The 18,896-nt window shown below is 49.2% G+C and overlaps 1 protein-coding gene across 5 annotated transcripts in view; it reads right to left on the reverse strand.

Moving 5' to 3' along the window:
• Positions 1 to 17,242, reverse strand: part of MAPRE3 (microtubule associated protein RP/EB family member 3) — a 48,311-nt gene extending 31,069 nt beyond the window's left edge. Inside the window, exon 1 of one of the 5 annotated variants that reach the window (XM_056563718.1) lies at positions 12,755 to 12,776. Coding sequence is in view for 2 of the 5 variants with exons in the window: in XM_056563712.1 (XP_056419687.1) it covers positions 4,282 to 4,382 (101 nt within the window). In the remaining 3 variants the exon portion in view is untranslated. Of the gene's footprint in view, positions 1 to 4,281; positions 4,436 to 9,307; positions 9,427 to 12,666; positions 12,777 to 17,185 lie in introns of those variants that run through there. The other 4 variants (XM_056563715.1, XM_056563717.1, XM_056563712.1 and 1 more) reach the window with 4 other exon arrangements.
• Positions 17,243 to 18,896: the final 1,654 nt, after the last annotated feature.

The following is an 18,896-nucleotide window of genomic DNA, read 5'->3' on the forward strand; positions in this document are numbered from 1 at the left end:
CAATTGGGGGCTGGCTAAATACTTGTGCCCCAATGTATGTAGAGCGCCCCCTATAGACCCCCACACACTGCTGCGCTGCTATGTAATTCCCACAATCCATAGACGTTCCCGACAGCAAGCAGAGATCCTAGAACGAAACGCAGCAGAACATCTCATATTAACCCCGGAGGGAGCTTATATATCAAATCTAAGCAGTTTACATATGTAGAGCGCCCCCTATAGTCCACCACAAACACTGCTGTTACATTACTCCCACAATCCCCTGCACCGGGACTGATCGTCCTGATAGTTCCAGCTCTGTAGTGTCTGGGGGGCACAGGGGGCACAGGGAGATGTCACCCCCCCAGACGTGGGGCAATAATGGGTCCTAATATAAAAGGCTCCACAGTCCATGTACTGACACTAGATGGCGCCGTCTCCTCATCCTTTACACAATGGTCGGGGCCCCAGGCTGGCAGCGCCCGCGGTGATGGCCATTGCGTGTTGTTATGTAATCTGCGTGCCGCCGTATCGGGGTCACCGTGAGCTCAGTCCGGGGGGAGAGACAGGAACAGAATATTGTGAGGGGATTAATGGTGCGGAGGACAGATGTGCAGAGCGGGCGCCACAGATTAACCCCGACCCCCCCCCCCCCCAGCTGTGGGATTAACCCTAACCGTGCCAGCTGTGGGATTAACCCTAACCGTGCCAGGAAGAACTGTGTGAGTGACCTGTGCAATGGCCGGAAGAACTGTGAGATTAACCCCAACTGTGCCAGGAGGAACTATATGATTAACCCCAACTGTGCCAGGAGGAACTATATGATTAACCCCAACTGTGCCAGGAAGAACTGTGAGATTAACCCCAACTGTGCCAGGAAGAACTATGTGATTAACCTCAACTGTGCCAGGAAGAACTATGAGGGGCATTTACTAATCTTTTACTCTGTTTTTTTCTACTTCATTTTTGACTATGTGCGACAAATTTACTAAATTGTTGCCGGGCATTAATAAATTTGGCGCACATAGGCAAAAGTGGGAAATTTACTTCATGTAGTAGAAAAAATAGTCTGTTCCTTTTTCCTGCTGTCTGAATAGGTTCGGCTGCTGTTTTCCTTCTGGATCTTTTGTTTTTGAGTTTTTTTTTTAGCTTTTTCACCACATCTAAATAATTCAATAACTAAATTGTAGTCATGGCTCAGAATAGTGTGTGTGTGTGTGTGTGTGTGTGTTTATTACATTTTTTTTAATACAGTTTTTTTCTCCCTAAATGTACTTACACTTTTTTTTTTTTGGTTACTTCTTCTACAGATCCGTGTATCCTGTGGACTCCTTCGGATTCGGTGGACTACGACGACCAGCGTTTTTCTTTGCTTGATGTTAATAAAATGGTTAACGAGGGCTTGTGGGGGAGTGTTTTTTTGTAATAACTTTTTTTTAAACCTGTTGTGTTTTTTTTTTTTTTACTTTACTAGACAGGCTTAGTAGTGGAAGCTGTCTTATAGCCGGAGTCCATTACTAGGGCGGACTTAGCGTTAGCCACAAAAACAGCTAGCGCTAACCCCCAATTATTACCCCGGTACCCAACACCACAGGGGTGCCGGGAAGAGCCGGTACCAACAGGCCCGGAGCATCAAAAATGGCGCTCCTGGACCTAGACGGTAACAGGCTGGCGTTATTTAGGTTGGGGAGGGCCAGTAACAATGGTCCTCGCCCACCCTGGTAACGTCAGGCTGTTACTGTTTGGTTGGCATGAGGCTGAGAATAAAAATAGGGGGACCCTATGCGTTTTTTTTTAAATATATTTAATTATTTATTTAAAAAAAAACGCATAGGGTCCCCCCTATTTTCATTCTCAGCCAAATACCAACCAAACAGTAACAGCCTGACGTTACCAGGGTGGGCGAGGACCATTGTTACTGGCCCTCCCCAGCCTAAATAACGCCAGCCTGTTACCGCTTAGGCCCAGGAGCGCCATTTTTGATGCTCCAGGCCTGTTGGTACCGGATCTGAAATGAGAAGAAAAAAAAAAATGGGTTAGTACATTTATCACCTGCTCACACATCTCCCGCCCCGCATGACTACAACTGCCAGCATGCCCTTACAGTAAGGACATGCTGGGAGTTGTAGTTGTGTGGTGCAGGAGATGTGTGGGCAAGTGACAAGCTTGTCCCCTGCCCCCAGCTGCAGGACTACAACTCCCAGCATGCCCTTACAGTAAGGTGGGGCGGAGGCCGGGCACAGTGTTTCCCAACCTGGGACTTGTAGTTTTGCAACATCTGGAGGCACCCTGGTTGGGAAACACTGTTTTAGGCCAGGGTTTCCCCAACCAGGGTGGCTCCAGATGTTGCCAAACTACAACTCCCAGCATGCCTGGACAGTCAAAGGCTGTCTAGGCATGCTGGGAGTTGTAGTCTTGCAACAGTAGACAGATGGGAGTTGTGTGGCGCTGGCAGGTGAGAGGGGGGGGATGTAAATCACTGCAGTGTCCCGGTAGCGCAGTGAGGGCAGCGGGGAGAAAGTATGTCGGAGCCCGGGCGGCAGGAGCTTTTCCTGCTCCATGTTGGAGCTGGAGTAAATTTAGTCAATTTTTATGGCCGTTGCGACAGTTTATTGCGCAACTGCGACTGTCTCAGTTAATAAATTCCTGACCACTGCAAGTCAAAAGTGAAAACTTGCGTAAATTAAGCGGGAAAAAAAATTTGACTTTCTAGCTCTTGCTAGGGAAAGTCGCACAAAAAATAGGGTAGGCGCAATTGCGCCAAAAATAGTCAGAAAAAAAATGACTAAACCCCTTAGTAAATGCCCCTCTATGTGATTAACCCCAACCGTGCCAGGAAGAACTATATGATTAAACCCCAACCATGCCAGGAAGAACTATGATTAACCCCAACTGTGCCAGGAAGAAGTATGTGATTAACCCTAATCGTGCCAGGAAGAACTATGTGATTAACCCCAACTGTGCCAGGAAGAACTATGTGATTAACCCCAACTGTGCCAGGAAGAACCATGTGATTAACCCCAACTGTGCCAGGAAGAAGTATGTGATTAACCCCAACTGTGCCAGGAAGAACTATGTGATTAACCCCAACTGTGCCAGGAAGAAGTATGTGATTAACCCTAATCGTGCCAGGAAGAACTATGTGATTAACCCCAACTGTGCCAGGAAGAACTATGCGATTAACCCCTACAGTGCAAGGAGGAACTACATGATTAACTCAAACCGTGACAGGAAGAACTGTGATTAACCCTAACCATGCCAGCTGCATGAATAACCCTAACTGTGTCGGGGAGAACTGTGTGTTTAACCCTAAGTGTGCCAGGGAGAACTGTGTGATTAACTCATACTACACCACATTTAACCACTACTGTGCCAGGAGGAACTGAGTCAGTGCTGCACAGATTATTAGCCTGGACCAAACCATAAGGTATCACCTGTATTTACTGCGCCGATCAGAACCTAAAGCTCCCAGGGGCCCTAATACGGAACATGTCCCAGGGGCCCCAGCTGCCATGTATAACATTAACCTTGGCCCCGGAGTGTCACCACAAGCTCTACCCCTACATCTGCTCCAGTGTGAACAGATCCCTAGGAGGCGCTGCTTTCCTGACCAGTCATTGGCCCCAAACATTTCCTCCTCCTGCCGCAGCGCTGCTCATCCTGGGCTTCCTGGTTCTTGAATAGAATATGAGATGCACAGTGTAGTCTGACCTAACATAAACAGAAGGGGGCAGCACAGATGTGACCACTGTCCCCCAATCTTTACATGACTATCTGTCCCCTAAAGTATGTGAACCCCAGGCTGAGGGTCGGGGGAGGTGGGTAAGATGTTCTGCAGCTCTGCCCGGGCACAGTGACTAAGCAGCAAGGAGTGAGTGCGCGGCACAGACAATAAAGCGGGGATCGTGTGATGGGAATTAGGTTGCCATTCATTATGTATGAGCGCACACACAGCTCTGCTCTGCGGGGTCACACCAGTTACATAACAAGTGATGGGAGGATGGAGAGAGAAACACTTCAGATGTAGCAGAGCTGGAGAGTTTCTCTGATGCAGCAGAGGGGAGATTGTCCCATGTAGCTGAGCTAGAAGTGAAGTTGCAGAGTGGAGCAGCAGGGATGAGTAAGATGATGAGCAGGGATGAGTAAGATGATGAGCAGGGATGAGACAGATGATGAGCAGGGATGAGACAGATGATGAGCAGGGATGAGACAGATGATGAGCAGGGATGAGACAGAGGCAGCAAAGCGACAGGTGACCCTTAAGGCAGCAGAGGAATCTGTGCCCCCCATCCCTCACCCTACCTGTACCATCGCTCCTCCCTGACAACGTGCTTCCTGAAGGGGATGAGACGCTGCTCCTCGGGGCTGCAGTGGCCTCGGGAGGGAAGGAGCGGGGAGGGCATTGGGTGGAGGAGACCGAGCCGCAGAGAGGAGATGTCTGAGCCCAGTAAGGAGAGCCGCAGAGAGAGACGGGCAGGGGAGGAGCCCAGCTGTCACCGATACCAACCATATGTACATCACTGATACCAGGGGGCACTGTGCCAACCACATGTACATCACTGATACCAGGGGGCATCGTACCAACCACATGTACATCACTGATACCAGGGGGGCACCGTGCCAACCACATGTACATCACCGATACCAGAGGGGGACCATGTCAACCACATGTACATCACTGATACCAGGGGGGGACCGTGCCAACCACATGTACATCACCGATACCAGAGGGGGACCATGTCAACCACATGTACATCACTGATACCAGAGGGGGACCATGTCAACCACATGTACATCACTGATACCAGGGGGGGACCATGTCAACCACATGTACATCACTGATACCAGGGGGGGACCGTGCCAACCACATGTACATCACCGATACCAGAGGGGGACCATGTCAACCACATGTACATCACTGATACCAGAGGGGGACCATGTCAACCACATGTACATCACTGATACCAGGGGGGGACCATGCCAACCACATGTACATCACTGATACCAGGGGGGGACCATGCCAACCACATGTACATCACTGATACCAGGGGGGGACCATGCCAACCACATGTACATCACTGATACCAGGGGGGGACCATGCCAACCACATGTACATCACCGATACCAGGGGGGCATCATACCAACCACATGTACATCACCGATACCAGGGGGGGGGGGGGGGGACCATGCCAACCACATGTACATCACTGATACCAGGGTGCATCGTACCAACCACATGTACATCACCGATACCAGGGGGGGGGACCATGCCAACCACATGTACATCACTGATACCAGGGGGGTACTGTGCCAACCACATGTACATCACTGATACCAGGGGGCACTGTGCCAACCACATGTACATCACTGATACCAGGGGGCACTGTGCCAACCACATGTACATCACTGATACCAGGGGGCACCGTGCCAACCACATGTACATCACTGATACCAGGGGGGCACCGTGCCAACCACATGTACATCACCGATACCAGGGGGGCACTGTGCCAACCACATGTACATCACTGATACCAGGGGGGGACCGTACCAACCACATGTACATCACTGATACCAGGGGAGCACCGTACCAACCACATGTACATCACTGATACCAGGGGGGCACCGTGCCAACCACATGTACATCACCGATACCAGAGGGGGACCATGCCAACCACATGTACATCACTGATACCAGGGGGGGACCATGCCAACCACATGTACATCACTGATACCAGGGGGGGGACCATGCCAACCACATGTACATCACTGATACCAGGGGGGGACCATGCCAACCACATGTACATCACTGATACCAGGGGGGCATCATACCAACCACATGTACATCACCGATACCAGGGGGCATCGTACCAACCACATGTACATCACCGATACCAGGGGGGGGGGACCATGCCAACCACATGTACATCACTGATACCAGGGGGGGTACTGTGCCAACCACATGTACATCACTGATACCAGGGGGCACTGTGCCAACCACATGTACATCACTGATACCAGGGGGCACTGTGCCAACCACATGTACATCACTGATACCAGGGGGCACTGTGCCAACCACATGTACATCACTGATACCAGGGGGCATCGTACCAACCACATGTACATCACTGATACCAGGGGGGCACCGTGCCAACCACATGTACATCACCGATACCAGGGGGGGGGACCATGCCAACCACATGTACATCACTAATACCAGGGGGCATTGTACCAACCACATGTACATCACCGATACCAGGGGGCATTGTACCAACCACATGTACATCACCAATACCAGGGGAGAGGGGGGCACCGTATTTATCACTGATACCAGGAGAGAGGGGGGCACCATATATATCACTGATACCAGGGGAGAGGGGGGGCACCATATATATCACTGATACCAGGGGAGAGGGGGGCACCATATATATCACTGATACCAGGGGAGAGGGGGGCACCATATATATCACTGATACCAGGGGAGAGGGGGGCACCATATATATCACTGATACCAGGAGAGAGGGGGGCACCATATATATCACTGATACCAGGGGAGAGGGGGGCACCATATATATCACTGATACCAGGGGAGAGGGGGGCACCATATATATCACTGATACCAGGGGAGAGGGGGGCACCATATATATCACTGATACCAGGGGAGAGGGGGGCACCGGATATATCACTGATACCAGGGGAGAGGGGGGCACCGGATATATCACTGATACCAGGGGAGAGGGGGGCACCATATATACCACTGATACCAGGGGAGAGGGGGGCACCGGATATATCACTGATACCAGGGGAGAGGGGGGCACCGGATATATCACTGATACCAGGGGAAAGGGGGGGCACCGGATATATCACTGATACCAGGGGAGAGGGGGGCACCATATATATCACTGATACCAGGGGAGAGGGGGGCACCATATATATCACTGATACCAGGGGAGAGGGGGGGCACCATATATATCACTGATACCAGGAGAGAGGGGGGCACCATATATATCACTGATACCAGGGGAGAGGGGGGCACCATATATATCACTGATACCAGGGGAGAGGGGGGGCACCATATATATCACTGATACCAGGGGAGAGGGGGGCACCATATATATCACTGATACCAGGGGAGAGGGGGGCACCATATATATCACTGATACCAGGGGAGAGGGGGGCACCATATATATCACTGATACCAGGGGAGAGGGGGGCACCATATATATCACTGATACCAGGGGAGAGGGGGGCACCATATATATCACTGATACCAGGGGAGAGGGGGGCACCATATATATCACTGATACCAGGGGAGAGGGGGGCACCATATATATCACTGATACCAGGGGAGAGGGGGGCACCGTATATATCACTGATACCAGGGGAGAGGGGGGCACCATATATATCACTGATACCAGGGGAGAGGGGGGCACCATATATATCACTGATACCAGGGGAGAGGGGGGCACCGTATATATCACTGATACCAGGGGAGAGGGGGGCACCGTATATATCACTGATACCAGGGGAGAGGGGGCACCATATATATCACTGATACCAGGGGAGAGGGGGGCACCATATATATCACTGATACCAGGGGAGAGGGGGGGCACCATATATAATCACTGATACCAGGGGAGAGGGGGGCACCATATATATCACTGATACCAGGGGAGAGGGGGGCACCATATATAATCACTGATACCAGGGGAGAGGGGGGCACCATATATATCACTGATACCAGGGGAGAGGGGGGCACCATATATATCACTGATACCAGGGGAGAGGGGGGGCACCATATATATCACTGATACCAGGGGAGAGGGGGGCACCATATATATCACTGATACCAGGGGAGAGGGGGGCACCATATATATCACTGATACCAGGGGAGAGGGGGGCACCGTATATATCACTGATACCAGGGGAGAGGGGGGCACCATATATATCACTGATACCAGGGGAGAGGGGGGCACCGTATATATCACTGATACCAGGGGAGAGGGGGCACCATATATATCACTGATACCAGGGGAGAGGGGGGCACCGTATATATCACTGATACCAGGGGAGAGGGGGCACCATATATATCACTGATACCAGGGGAGAGGGGGGCACCGTATATATCACTGATACCAGGGGAGAGGGGGCACCATATATATCACTGATACCAGGGGAGAGGGGGCACCATATATATCACTGATACCAGGGGAGAGGGGGGCACCATATATATCACTGTTACCAGGGGAGAGGGGGGCACCGTATATATCACTGATACCAGGGGAGAGGGGGCACCATATATATCACTGATACCAGGGGAGAGGGGGGCACCATATATATCACTGATACCAGGGGAGAGGGGGGCACCATATATATCACTGATACCAGGGGAGAGGGGGGGCACCATATATATCACTGATACCAGGGGAGAGGGGGCACCATATATATCACTGATACCAGGGGAGAGGGGGGCACCGTATATATCACTGATACCAGGGGAGAGGGGGGCACCATATATATCACTGATACCAGGGGAGAGGGGGCACCATATATATATCACTGATACCAGGGGAGAGGGGGGCACCGTATATATCACTGATACCAGGGGAGAGGGGGGCACCATATATATCACTGATACCAGGGGAGAGGGGGGCACCATATATATCACTGATACCAGGGGAGAGGGGGCACCATATATATCACTGATACCAGGGGAGAGGGGGGCACCATATATATCACTGATACCAGGAGAGAGGGGGGCACCATATATATCACTGATACCAGGGGAGAGGGGGGCACCATATATATCACTGATACCAGGAGAGAGGGGGGCACCATATATATCACTGATACCAGGGGAGAGGGGGGCACCATATATACCACTGATATTTCTTTGTGATGTTTTAGCGGGGGTCTTTATTGGGTACAGCACCACATGATAACCAATGCTGCCAACACAGCAAGTACTGCCTGCCACCCAGCTTTCCATTGTCCTGACATAAATGGGGGAGATTTATAAAAACCTGTGCAAAGGAAAAGTTGCCCATTTGCCCATAGCAACCAATCAGATCGCTTCTTTTATTATTAACAATGTCTGTGAAAAATGAAAGAAGTGATCTGATTGGTTGCTATGGGCAAATGGGCAACTTTACCTTTGCACAGGTTTTGATAAATCTCTCCCATAGTCTTTTCAGGAGACTAGAAAGTTGGGTGACAGGCAGTAAACACAATTTTTCTAACTTTTATAGGGGTAGAATCCATCTCAGCATGTTATCCCCTATCCATATAATAGACAGGTGTCCCATCCCCCACATACTAAAATAACACATACCTGTCACCCAGCTTTCCTAATCTCCTGTAGAGACTATGGGGGAGATTTATCAAAACCTGTCGAGAGAAAGAGTTGCTGAGTTGCCCATAGCAACCAATCAGATCGATACTTTCATTTTTCAGAGGCCGTTTCAGAAATGAAAGCAGCGATCTGATTGGTTACTATGGGAAACTCAGCAACTCTTTCTCTGGACAGGTTTTGATAAATCTCCCCTTATATGTCGGGAGACTGGGAAAGCTGTGTGATAGGCAGGACACCGTGTCCTGTGGGGAGTCAAACATTTTTAATAAAATATATACATTTTTTATCTAATAGAAACTGAAAACACCCCCTTTTTCCCATAAAAAAAAATAAATAATAATAATCCCTGTCACATGACATTTAAAAAAGTATCGGTATGTGGTCTTAAAAAATGGTATCGGGACATCCCTCAATAAATAACATCAATAAGTTATATGAACCCCAAAGTAGTGCGATTAAGGGTAGAGTAACACGTAACGGATCCGCAGCGTATTCCGCTGCTACGAGCAAACACACAGGGATCTGCACGACTGCATGCGCGAGCAGTTTACTACAGTCGCACAGATCCCTGAAGCGTTGAAGCGTTTTGCTGCTCCACACGGACACAGGCAGAGGGGTCACTCCATGGTCGGTAACCGGCGGATCCGCATCGTAAAACACGCAAAGTATAAGACAAAGTATAAAGGCTTCAGAGCTTGGCACGCTACGATAATAGAAGCAGCGCTGTCTGGCCTCTATCCAATGGCAACATAGCCGAGAGAAGAAGGGACTGATACTGGGAGAATGAAGACCCTCATGCTTTCTCTATGATGAGATGGGTTGGGCAGGACCCTCATGCTTTCTCTATGATGAGATGGGTTGGGCAGGACCCTCATGCTTTCTCTATGAGGAGATGGGTTGGGCAGGACCCTCATGCTTTCTCTATGATGAGATGGGTTGGGCAGGACCCTCATGCTTTCTCTATGATGAGATGGGTTGGGCAGGACCCTCATGCTTTCTCTATGAGGAGATGGGTTGGGCAGGACCCTCATGCTTTCTCTATGATGAGATGGGTTGGGCAGGACCCTCAGGCTTTCTCTATGAGGAGATGGGTTGGGAAGGACCCTCAGGCTTTCTCTATGAGGAGATGGGTTGGGCAGTAACCTCATGCTTTCTCTATGATGAGGATGGTTGGGAAGGACTCTCAGGCTCTCTCTATGATAAGATGGGTTGGACAGGACCCTCAGGCTTTCTCTATGCTGAGATGGGTTGGGAAGGACCCTCAGGCTTTCTCTATGAGGAGATGGGTTGGGCAGTAACCTCATGCTTTCTCTATGATGAGGATGGTTGGGAAGGACTCTCAGGCTCTCTCTATGATAAGATGGGTTGGACAGGACCCTCAGGCTTTCTCTATGAGGCGATGGTTGGGCAGGACTCTCTGGCTTTCTCTATGATGTGATGGGTTGGGAAGGACTCTCAGGCTTTCTCCATGAGGCGATGGTTGGGCAGGACTCTCATGCTTTCTCTATGAGGAGATGGGTTGGGAAGGACCCTCAGGCTTTCTCTATGATGAGATGGGTTGGGCAGAACCCTCAGGCTTTCTCTATGATGAGATGGGTTGGGCAGGATCCTCAGGCTTTCTCTATGAGGCAATGGTTGGGCAGGACCCTCAGGCTTTCTCTATGATAAGATGGGTTGTAAAGGACTCTCAGGCTTTCTCTATGATGTGATGGGTTGGGAAGGACTCTCAGGCTTTCTCTATGAGGAGATGGGTGGGGAAGGACTCTCAGGCTTTCTCTATGAGGAGATGGGTTGGGAAGGACTGTGGATTTCTCTATGAGGAGATGAGTTGGGCCGGACCCTCATGCTTTCTCTATGAGGAGATGGGTTGGGCAGGACTCTCAGGCTTTCTCTATGAGGAGATGGGTTGGGCAGGACCCTCATGCTTTCTCTATGATGAGATGGGTTGGGAAGGACTCTCAGGCTTTCTCCATGAGGCGATGGTTGGGCAGGACTCTCATGCTTTCTCTATGATAAGATGGGTTGGGAAGGACTCTCAGGCTTTCTCCATGAGGCGATGGTTGGGCAGGACTCTCATGCTTTCTCTATGATAAGATGGGTTGGGAAGGACTCTCAGGCTTTCTCTATGAGGAGATGGGTTGGGCAGGATCCTCATGCTTTCTCTATGATGAGATGGGTTGGGCAGGACCCTCAGGCTTTCTCTATGATGAGATGGGTTGGGCAGGACCCTCATGCTTTCTCTATGAGGAGATGGGTTGGGAAGGACTCTGAGGCTTTCTCTATGAGGCGATGGTTGGGCAGGACCCTCATGCTTTCTCTATGATAAGATGGGTTGGGAAGGACCCTCATGCTTTCTCTATGATGAGATGAGTTGGGCAGGACCCTCAGGCTTGCTCTATGATGAGATGGGTTGGGCAGGACCCTTATGCTTTTTCTATGAGGAGATGGGTTGGGAAGGACCCTCATGCTTTCTCTATGAGGCGATGGTTGGGCAGGACCCTCAAGCTTCCTCTATGATAAGATGGGTTGGGAAGGACTCTCAGGCTTTCTCTATGAGGCATTGGTTGGGCAGGACCCTCAAGCTTTCTCTATGATAAGATGGGTTGGGAAGGACCCTCATGCTTTCTCTATGATGAGATGGGTTGGGCAGGACTCTCAGGCTCTCTCTATGAGGCAATGGTTGGGAAGGACTCTCAGGCTTTCTCTATGAGGAGATGGGTTGGGAAGGACCCTCAGGCTTTCTCTATGAGGCATTGGTTGGGCAGGACCCTCAAGCTTTCTCTATGATAAGATGGGTTGGGAAGGACCCAGGAGATTGGGTTAGGCAGGGCCCTCATGCTTTCTCTATGATGAGATGGGTTGGGCAGGACTCCTCTGACTTTCACTATGAGGAGATGGGTTGGGCAGGACCCTCATGCTTTCTCTATGAGGAGATGGTTAGGCAGGACTCTGACTTTCACTATGAGGAGATGGGTTGGGCAGGACCCTCATGCTTTCTCTATGATGAGATGGGTTGGGCAGGACTCCTCATGCTTTCTCTATGAGGCGATGGTTGGGCAGGACTCATGCTTTCTCTATGAGGAGATGGGTTGGGCAGGACTCTCTGACTTCTCTATGAGATGGGTTAGGCAGGACTCTCAGGCTCCTGTTCTGTTCTGGATACAGACTTAGACAGGTCCCCTTTAAGGATTTTATTTTTATTGGTCTCCAGTGACTCCTGCTTTGACAATGTGGTTGCTTCTAAACAAGCATTAAGCACACAAGGGAAGCCGCTGCTAGACACACGACACTACACACAGGTGCCCCATGTGGGCCACCTCTCCCACAGGTAACGGCACCTGACCAGTGATCCAGAAGAACTTTTCCATTTTGGTCCTCTGGTTACAGCAGAGAGATGACCACCAGGGGGCGCAGTCATGGAGGTACCTGACTGGTGAATCCTGAGCCGTACTGTCGCCAGCCTGGAGGCTCTGGGGGGGAGTTAAAGAGACAACAATCACCCGTAGTGCTCCACCTCCTGAGGGGATGTGACAATAATCTACCCACAAGTCCACAATGTCAATAACACTGTCCATTATGTCACTTCTACAGAATTATGATATACCAATATAATGATACAGGACAAGGGGATATTATCAAACAAGGTGACATGCTGCCCTCTAGCGGCCTGTGTAGCAATGACAAGAGAAACATTACTCACATTGCCATAAGCTAATGTCTAGAGCCTGAAACAGTGACATGTCAAGCTGAAAGGGTTGATAACAGAAAACAATACATTCAACCCACCTGGTCCTCCATTAAGCCTCTGTTTCATAGAGGCACAGGGCAGCAAAGAGGCAGCAGGGAGGCACAGGGCAGCAAAAGGCAGCAGGGAGGCAGAGGGCAGCAATTGAGGCAGCAGGGAGGCAGAGGGAAGCAGAGAGCAGCAGGGAGGCACAGGACAGCAATGAGGCAGCAGGGAGGCCGAGGGCAAGCACAGAGGCAGCAGGGAGGCACAGGACAGCAATGAGGCAGCAGGGAAACACAGTGGGAAGCAATGAGGGAGCTAGGCAGCACAGGGAAGCCATAAGGCCATAGGGGAGGCAGATGGAAGCAATAAGGCATCAAAGAGCCACATGGCAGCAATAAGGCAGCAGGGAGGCACAGGGCAGCAATGAGGCAGTAGGGAGGCAGAAGACACCAATGAGGCAGCCAGGAGGAACAGGGAAGTCATAAGGCCACAGGGAGGCAATAAGGCTTTAAAGAGCCACATAGCAGCAATAAGCAATTGGAGGCACAAGGTATCAATGAGGCGTCAAAGAGGCAAAAAGGCAGAAGGGAGGCACAGGGCACCAATGAGGCATCAGAGATCCATAGGGGATCAAGAGGCAGCATGGAGGAACAGGGCACCATAAGACCTCAATGAGTCACAGGACAACAATGAGGCAGCAGGAAGGCACAGGACACCAATGAGGGCAGCAGGGAGACACAGGACACCAATGAGGCAGCAGGGAGGCACAGGACACCAATGAGGCCGCAGGAAGGCACAGGACACCAATGAAGGCCGCAGGAAGGCACAGGACACCAATGAGGCCGCAGGAAGGCACAGGGACACCAATGAGGCCGCAGGAAGGCACAGGACACCAATGAGGCCGCAGGAAGGCACAGGACACCAATGAGGCCGCAGGAAGGCACAGGACACCAATGAGGCCACAGGGAGGCACAGGACACCAATGAGGCCGCAGGGAGGCACAAGACACCAATGAGGCCGCAGAAAGGCACAAGACACCAATGCGGCAGCAGGGAGGCACATGACACCAATGAGGCAGCAGGGAGGCACATGACAACAATGAGGCAGCAGGGAGGCACATGACAGCAATGAGGCAGCAGGGAGGCACATGACAGCAATGAGGGCAGCAGGGAGGCACATGACAGCAATGAGGCAGCAGGGAGGCACATGACAGCAATGAGGCAGCAGGGAGGCACATGACAGCAATGAGGCAGCAGGGAGGCACAAGACAGCAATGAGGCAGCAGGGAGGCACATGACAGCAATGAGGCAGCAGGGAGGCACATGACAGCAATTGAGGCAGCAGGGAGGTCACATGACAGCAATGAGGCAGCAGGGAGGCACATGACAGCAATGAGGCAGCAGGGAGGCACAGGACAAGCAATGAGGCAGCAGGGAGGCACAGGACAGCAATGAGGCCGCAGGGAGGCACAGGACAGCAATGAGGCCGCAGGGAGGCACAGGACAGCAATGAGGCCGCAGGGAGGCACAGGACAGCAATGAGGCCGCAGGGAGGCACAGGACAGCAATGAGGCCGCAGGGAGGCACAGGACAGCAATGAGGCCGCAGGGAGGCACAGGACAGCAATGAGGCCGTGTACAGTATAAGTAATTACATTAGAACAGTGCCATCTAGTGTACAGTATAAGTCATCACAATAGAACAGCGTCATCTAGTGTACAGTATAAGTCATCACAATAGAACAGCGCCATCTAGCGTACAGTATAAGTCATCACAATAGAACAGCGCCATCTATCGTACAGTATAAGTCATCACAATAGAACAGCGCCATCTAGTGTACAGTATAAGTCATTACAATAGAACAGCGCCATCTAGCGTACAGTATAAGTCATTACAATAGAACAGCGCCATCTAGTGTACAGTATAAGTCATCACAATAGAACAGCGCCATCTAGCGTACAGTATAAGTCATCACAATAGAACAGCGCCATCTAGTGTACAGTATAAGTCATTACAATAGAACAGCGCCATCTAGTGTACAGTATAAGTCATTACAATAGAACAGTGTCATCTAGTGTACAGTATAAGTCATCACAATAGAACATCGCCATCTAGTGTACAGTATAAGTCATCACAATAGAACAGCGTCATCTAGTGTACAGTATAAGTCATTACAATAGAACAGCATCATCTAGTGTACAGTATAAGTCACCACAATAGAACAGCGTCATCTAGTGTACAGTATAAGTCATTACAATAGAACAGCGCCATCTAGTGTACAGTATAAGTCATCACAATAGAACAGCGTCATCTAGTGTACAGTATAAGTCATTACAATAGAACAGCATCATCTAGTGTACAGTATAAGTCATTACAATAGAACAGTGTCATCTAGTGTACAGTATAAGTCACCACAATAGAACAGCGCCATCTAGTGTACAGTATAAGTCATTACAATAGAACAGCGCCATCTAGTGTACAGTATAAGTCATTACAATAGAACAGCATCATCTAGAATACAGTATAAGTCACCACAATAGAACAGCGTCATCTAGTGTACAGTATAAGTCATTACAATAGAACAGCGCCATCTAGTGTACAGTATAAGTCATCACAATAGAACAGCGTCATCTAGTGTACAGTATAAGTCATTACAATAGAACAGCATCATCTAGTGTACAGTATAAGTCATTACAATAGAACAGTGTCATCTAGTGTACAGTATAAGTCACCACAATAGAACAGCGCCATCTAGTGTACAGTATAAGTCATTACAATAGAACAGCGCCATCTAGTGTACAGTATAAGTCATTACAATAGAACAGCATCATCTAGTGTACAGTATAAGTCATTACAATAGAACAGCGTCATCTAGTGTACAGTATAAGTCATTACAATAGAACAGCGCCATCTAGTGTACAGTATAAGTCATCACAATAGAACAGCATCATCTAGTGTACAGTATAAGTCATTACAATAGAACAGCGCCATCTAATGTACAGTATAAGTCATTAGATAGAACAGCGTCATCTAGTGTACAGTATAAGTCATTACAATAGAACAGCGCCATCTAGTGTACAGTATAAGTCATTACAATAGAACAGTGTCATCTAGTGTACAGTATAAGTCACCACAATAGAACAGCGCCATCTAGTGTACAGTATAAGTCATCACAATAGAACAGCGCCATCTAGTGTACAGTATAAGTCATTACAATAGAACAGTGTCATCTAGTGTACAGTATAAGTCACCACAATAGAACAGCGCCATCTAGTGTACAGTATAAGTAATTACAATAGAACAGCCTAGTGCATAATCAGTACAGAATAGCGCCATCTATCTAGTGTATAATACACACAGAATAGCGCCATCTATCTAGTGTATAATACACACAGAATAGCGCCATCTATCTAGTGTATAATACATACAGAATAGCGCCATCTATCTAGTGTATAATACATACAGAATAGCGCCATCTATCTAGTGTATAATACATACAGAATAGCGCCATCTATCTAGTGTATAATACATACAGAATAGCGCCATCTATCTAGTGTATAATACATACAGAATAGCGCCATCTATCTAGTGTATAATACACACAGAATAGCGCCATCTATCTAGTGTATAATACACACAGAATAGCGCCATCTATCTAGTGTATAATACACACAGAATAGCGCCATCTATCTAGTGTATAATACATACAGAATAGCGCCATCTATCTAGTGTATAATACATACAGAATAGCGCCATCTATCTAGTGTATAATACATACAGAATAGCGCCATCTATCTAGTGTATAATACATACAGAATAGCGCCATCTATCTAGTGTATAATACATACAGAATAGCGCCATCTATCTAAATTAGTGTATAAACAGTAACAAATAGGGCCATCTATCTAGTATATAATCAGTACAGAAAAGCAGCATCTAGCTAAAAAAAAAAAATAACTGCAACAGAGCCTTCTAGTGGTCCTCAATGACATGGGACTTCCTTGGGACTGACACCATGACACTAAAGCGTTCAGCCAGGCCATGCAGCACACGCCATGATGGGGCCACATGGAGGTCATAGGGAAGCAGGGAGGAGCCGGGGGAGAAGTCAGCACAGAATGTCTCTTACCTTTCTGCATATAGATATCTCTAATCACCGGACAGATCACCACAGCAGAAATCCCTGCAGAGAGAAAAGTCAACATGAGAAGAGTGTCGGGGGAAACACAAGTGTACATACCCCAGTGATCTCTGTCATCATGAGAAGAGCGTCGGGGAAACAACTGTACATACCCCAGTGATTCCTGTCATTATGAGAAGACCGTCAGGGAAACACAACTGTACATACCCCAGTGATCTCTGTCATCATGAGAAGAACGTCGGGGAAACACAACTGTACATACCCCAGTGATCTCTGTCATCATGAGAAGAGTGTCGAGGAAACACAACTGTACATACCCCAGTGATCTCTGTCATCATGAGAAGAGCGTCGGGGAAACACAACTGTACATACCCCAGTGATCTCTGTCATCATGAGAAGAGCGTCGGGGAAACACAACTGTACATACCCCAGTGATCTCTGTCATCATGAGAAGAGCGTCGGGGAAACACAACTGTACATACCCCAGTGATCTCTGTCATCATGAGAAGAGCGTCGGGGATACACAACTGTACATACCCCAGTGATCTCTGTCATCATGAGAAGAGCGTCGGGGATACACAACTGTACATACCCCAGTGATCTCTGTCATCATGAGAAGAGCGTCGGGGAAACAACTGTACATACCCCAGTGATCTCTGTCATCATGAGAAGAGCGTCGGGGAAACACAACTGTACATACCCCAGTGATCTCTGTCATCATGAGAAGAGCGTCGGGGAAACACAACTGTACATACCACAGTGATCTCTGTCATCATGAGAAGAGCATCGGGTAAACAACTGTACATACCACAGTGATCTCTGTCATCATGAGAAGAGCGTCGGGGAAACAACTGTACATACCCCAGTGATCTCTGTCATCATGAGATGAGTGTCGGGGAAACACAACTGTACATACCCCAGTGATCTGTCGCGTCGGGGATACACAACTGTACATACCCCAGTGATTTCTGTCATCATGAGAAGAGCGTCGGGGAAACACAACTGTACATACCCCAGTGATCTCTGTCATCATGAGATGAGTGTCGGGAAACACAACTGTACATACCCCAGTGATCTCTGTCGCGTCGGGGAAACACAACTGTACATACCCCAGTGATCTGTCGCGTCGGGGAAACACAACTGTACATACCCCAGTGATTTCTGTCATCATGAGAAGAGCGTCGGGGAAACACAAATGTACATACCCCAGTGATCAAATCTTACACTCTTTATCTACCCCCGCGATCTCTGTCACCACAGGGTTTGTCCAGTTGTTGCAAAACTATAATTACCAGCTTGTTCGGACAGCCAAAGGCTTTCCCCCTTGTCAATCCTATAGATGCAGTGGTCAGTACTGACCACGGCATCTATTGAGTTAATACTGCAGAGATCAGTGTGTGATCTCGGTCTCGGCAGTCGTAGAGGGATCCTGGCTGTGATTGACAGCCGAGCCCTGCGCTGATCTCCTGCGGTGTGTTCGGGGTATGGGTACGTCCTGTTGCAGGAATGCACCGGCTGACTGGACGTTCCCCTACATCCTATAGTGGGAAGGGGTTAAACAACTAGGCTGCAAAATATGACCCAAAACACTTAATTTCACAGCTTTTTCCCCACACAAAAAAACTGGCACACTTTACACAGATTTTACCCTGAACGAATGAATGCAGCACACGGTCTGCAATGCAGTAACCCTCAAAAC

Source organism: Hyla sarda, chromosome 3 (genome assembly GCF_029499605.1).
Source record: "Hyla sarda isolate aHylSar1 chromosome 3, aHylSar1.hap1, whole genome shotgun sequence".
NCBI classification, from domain to species: Eukaryota; Metazoa; Chordata; class Amphibia; order Anura; family Hylidae; genus Hyla; species Hyla sarda.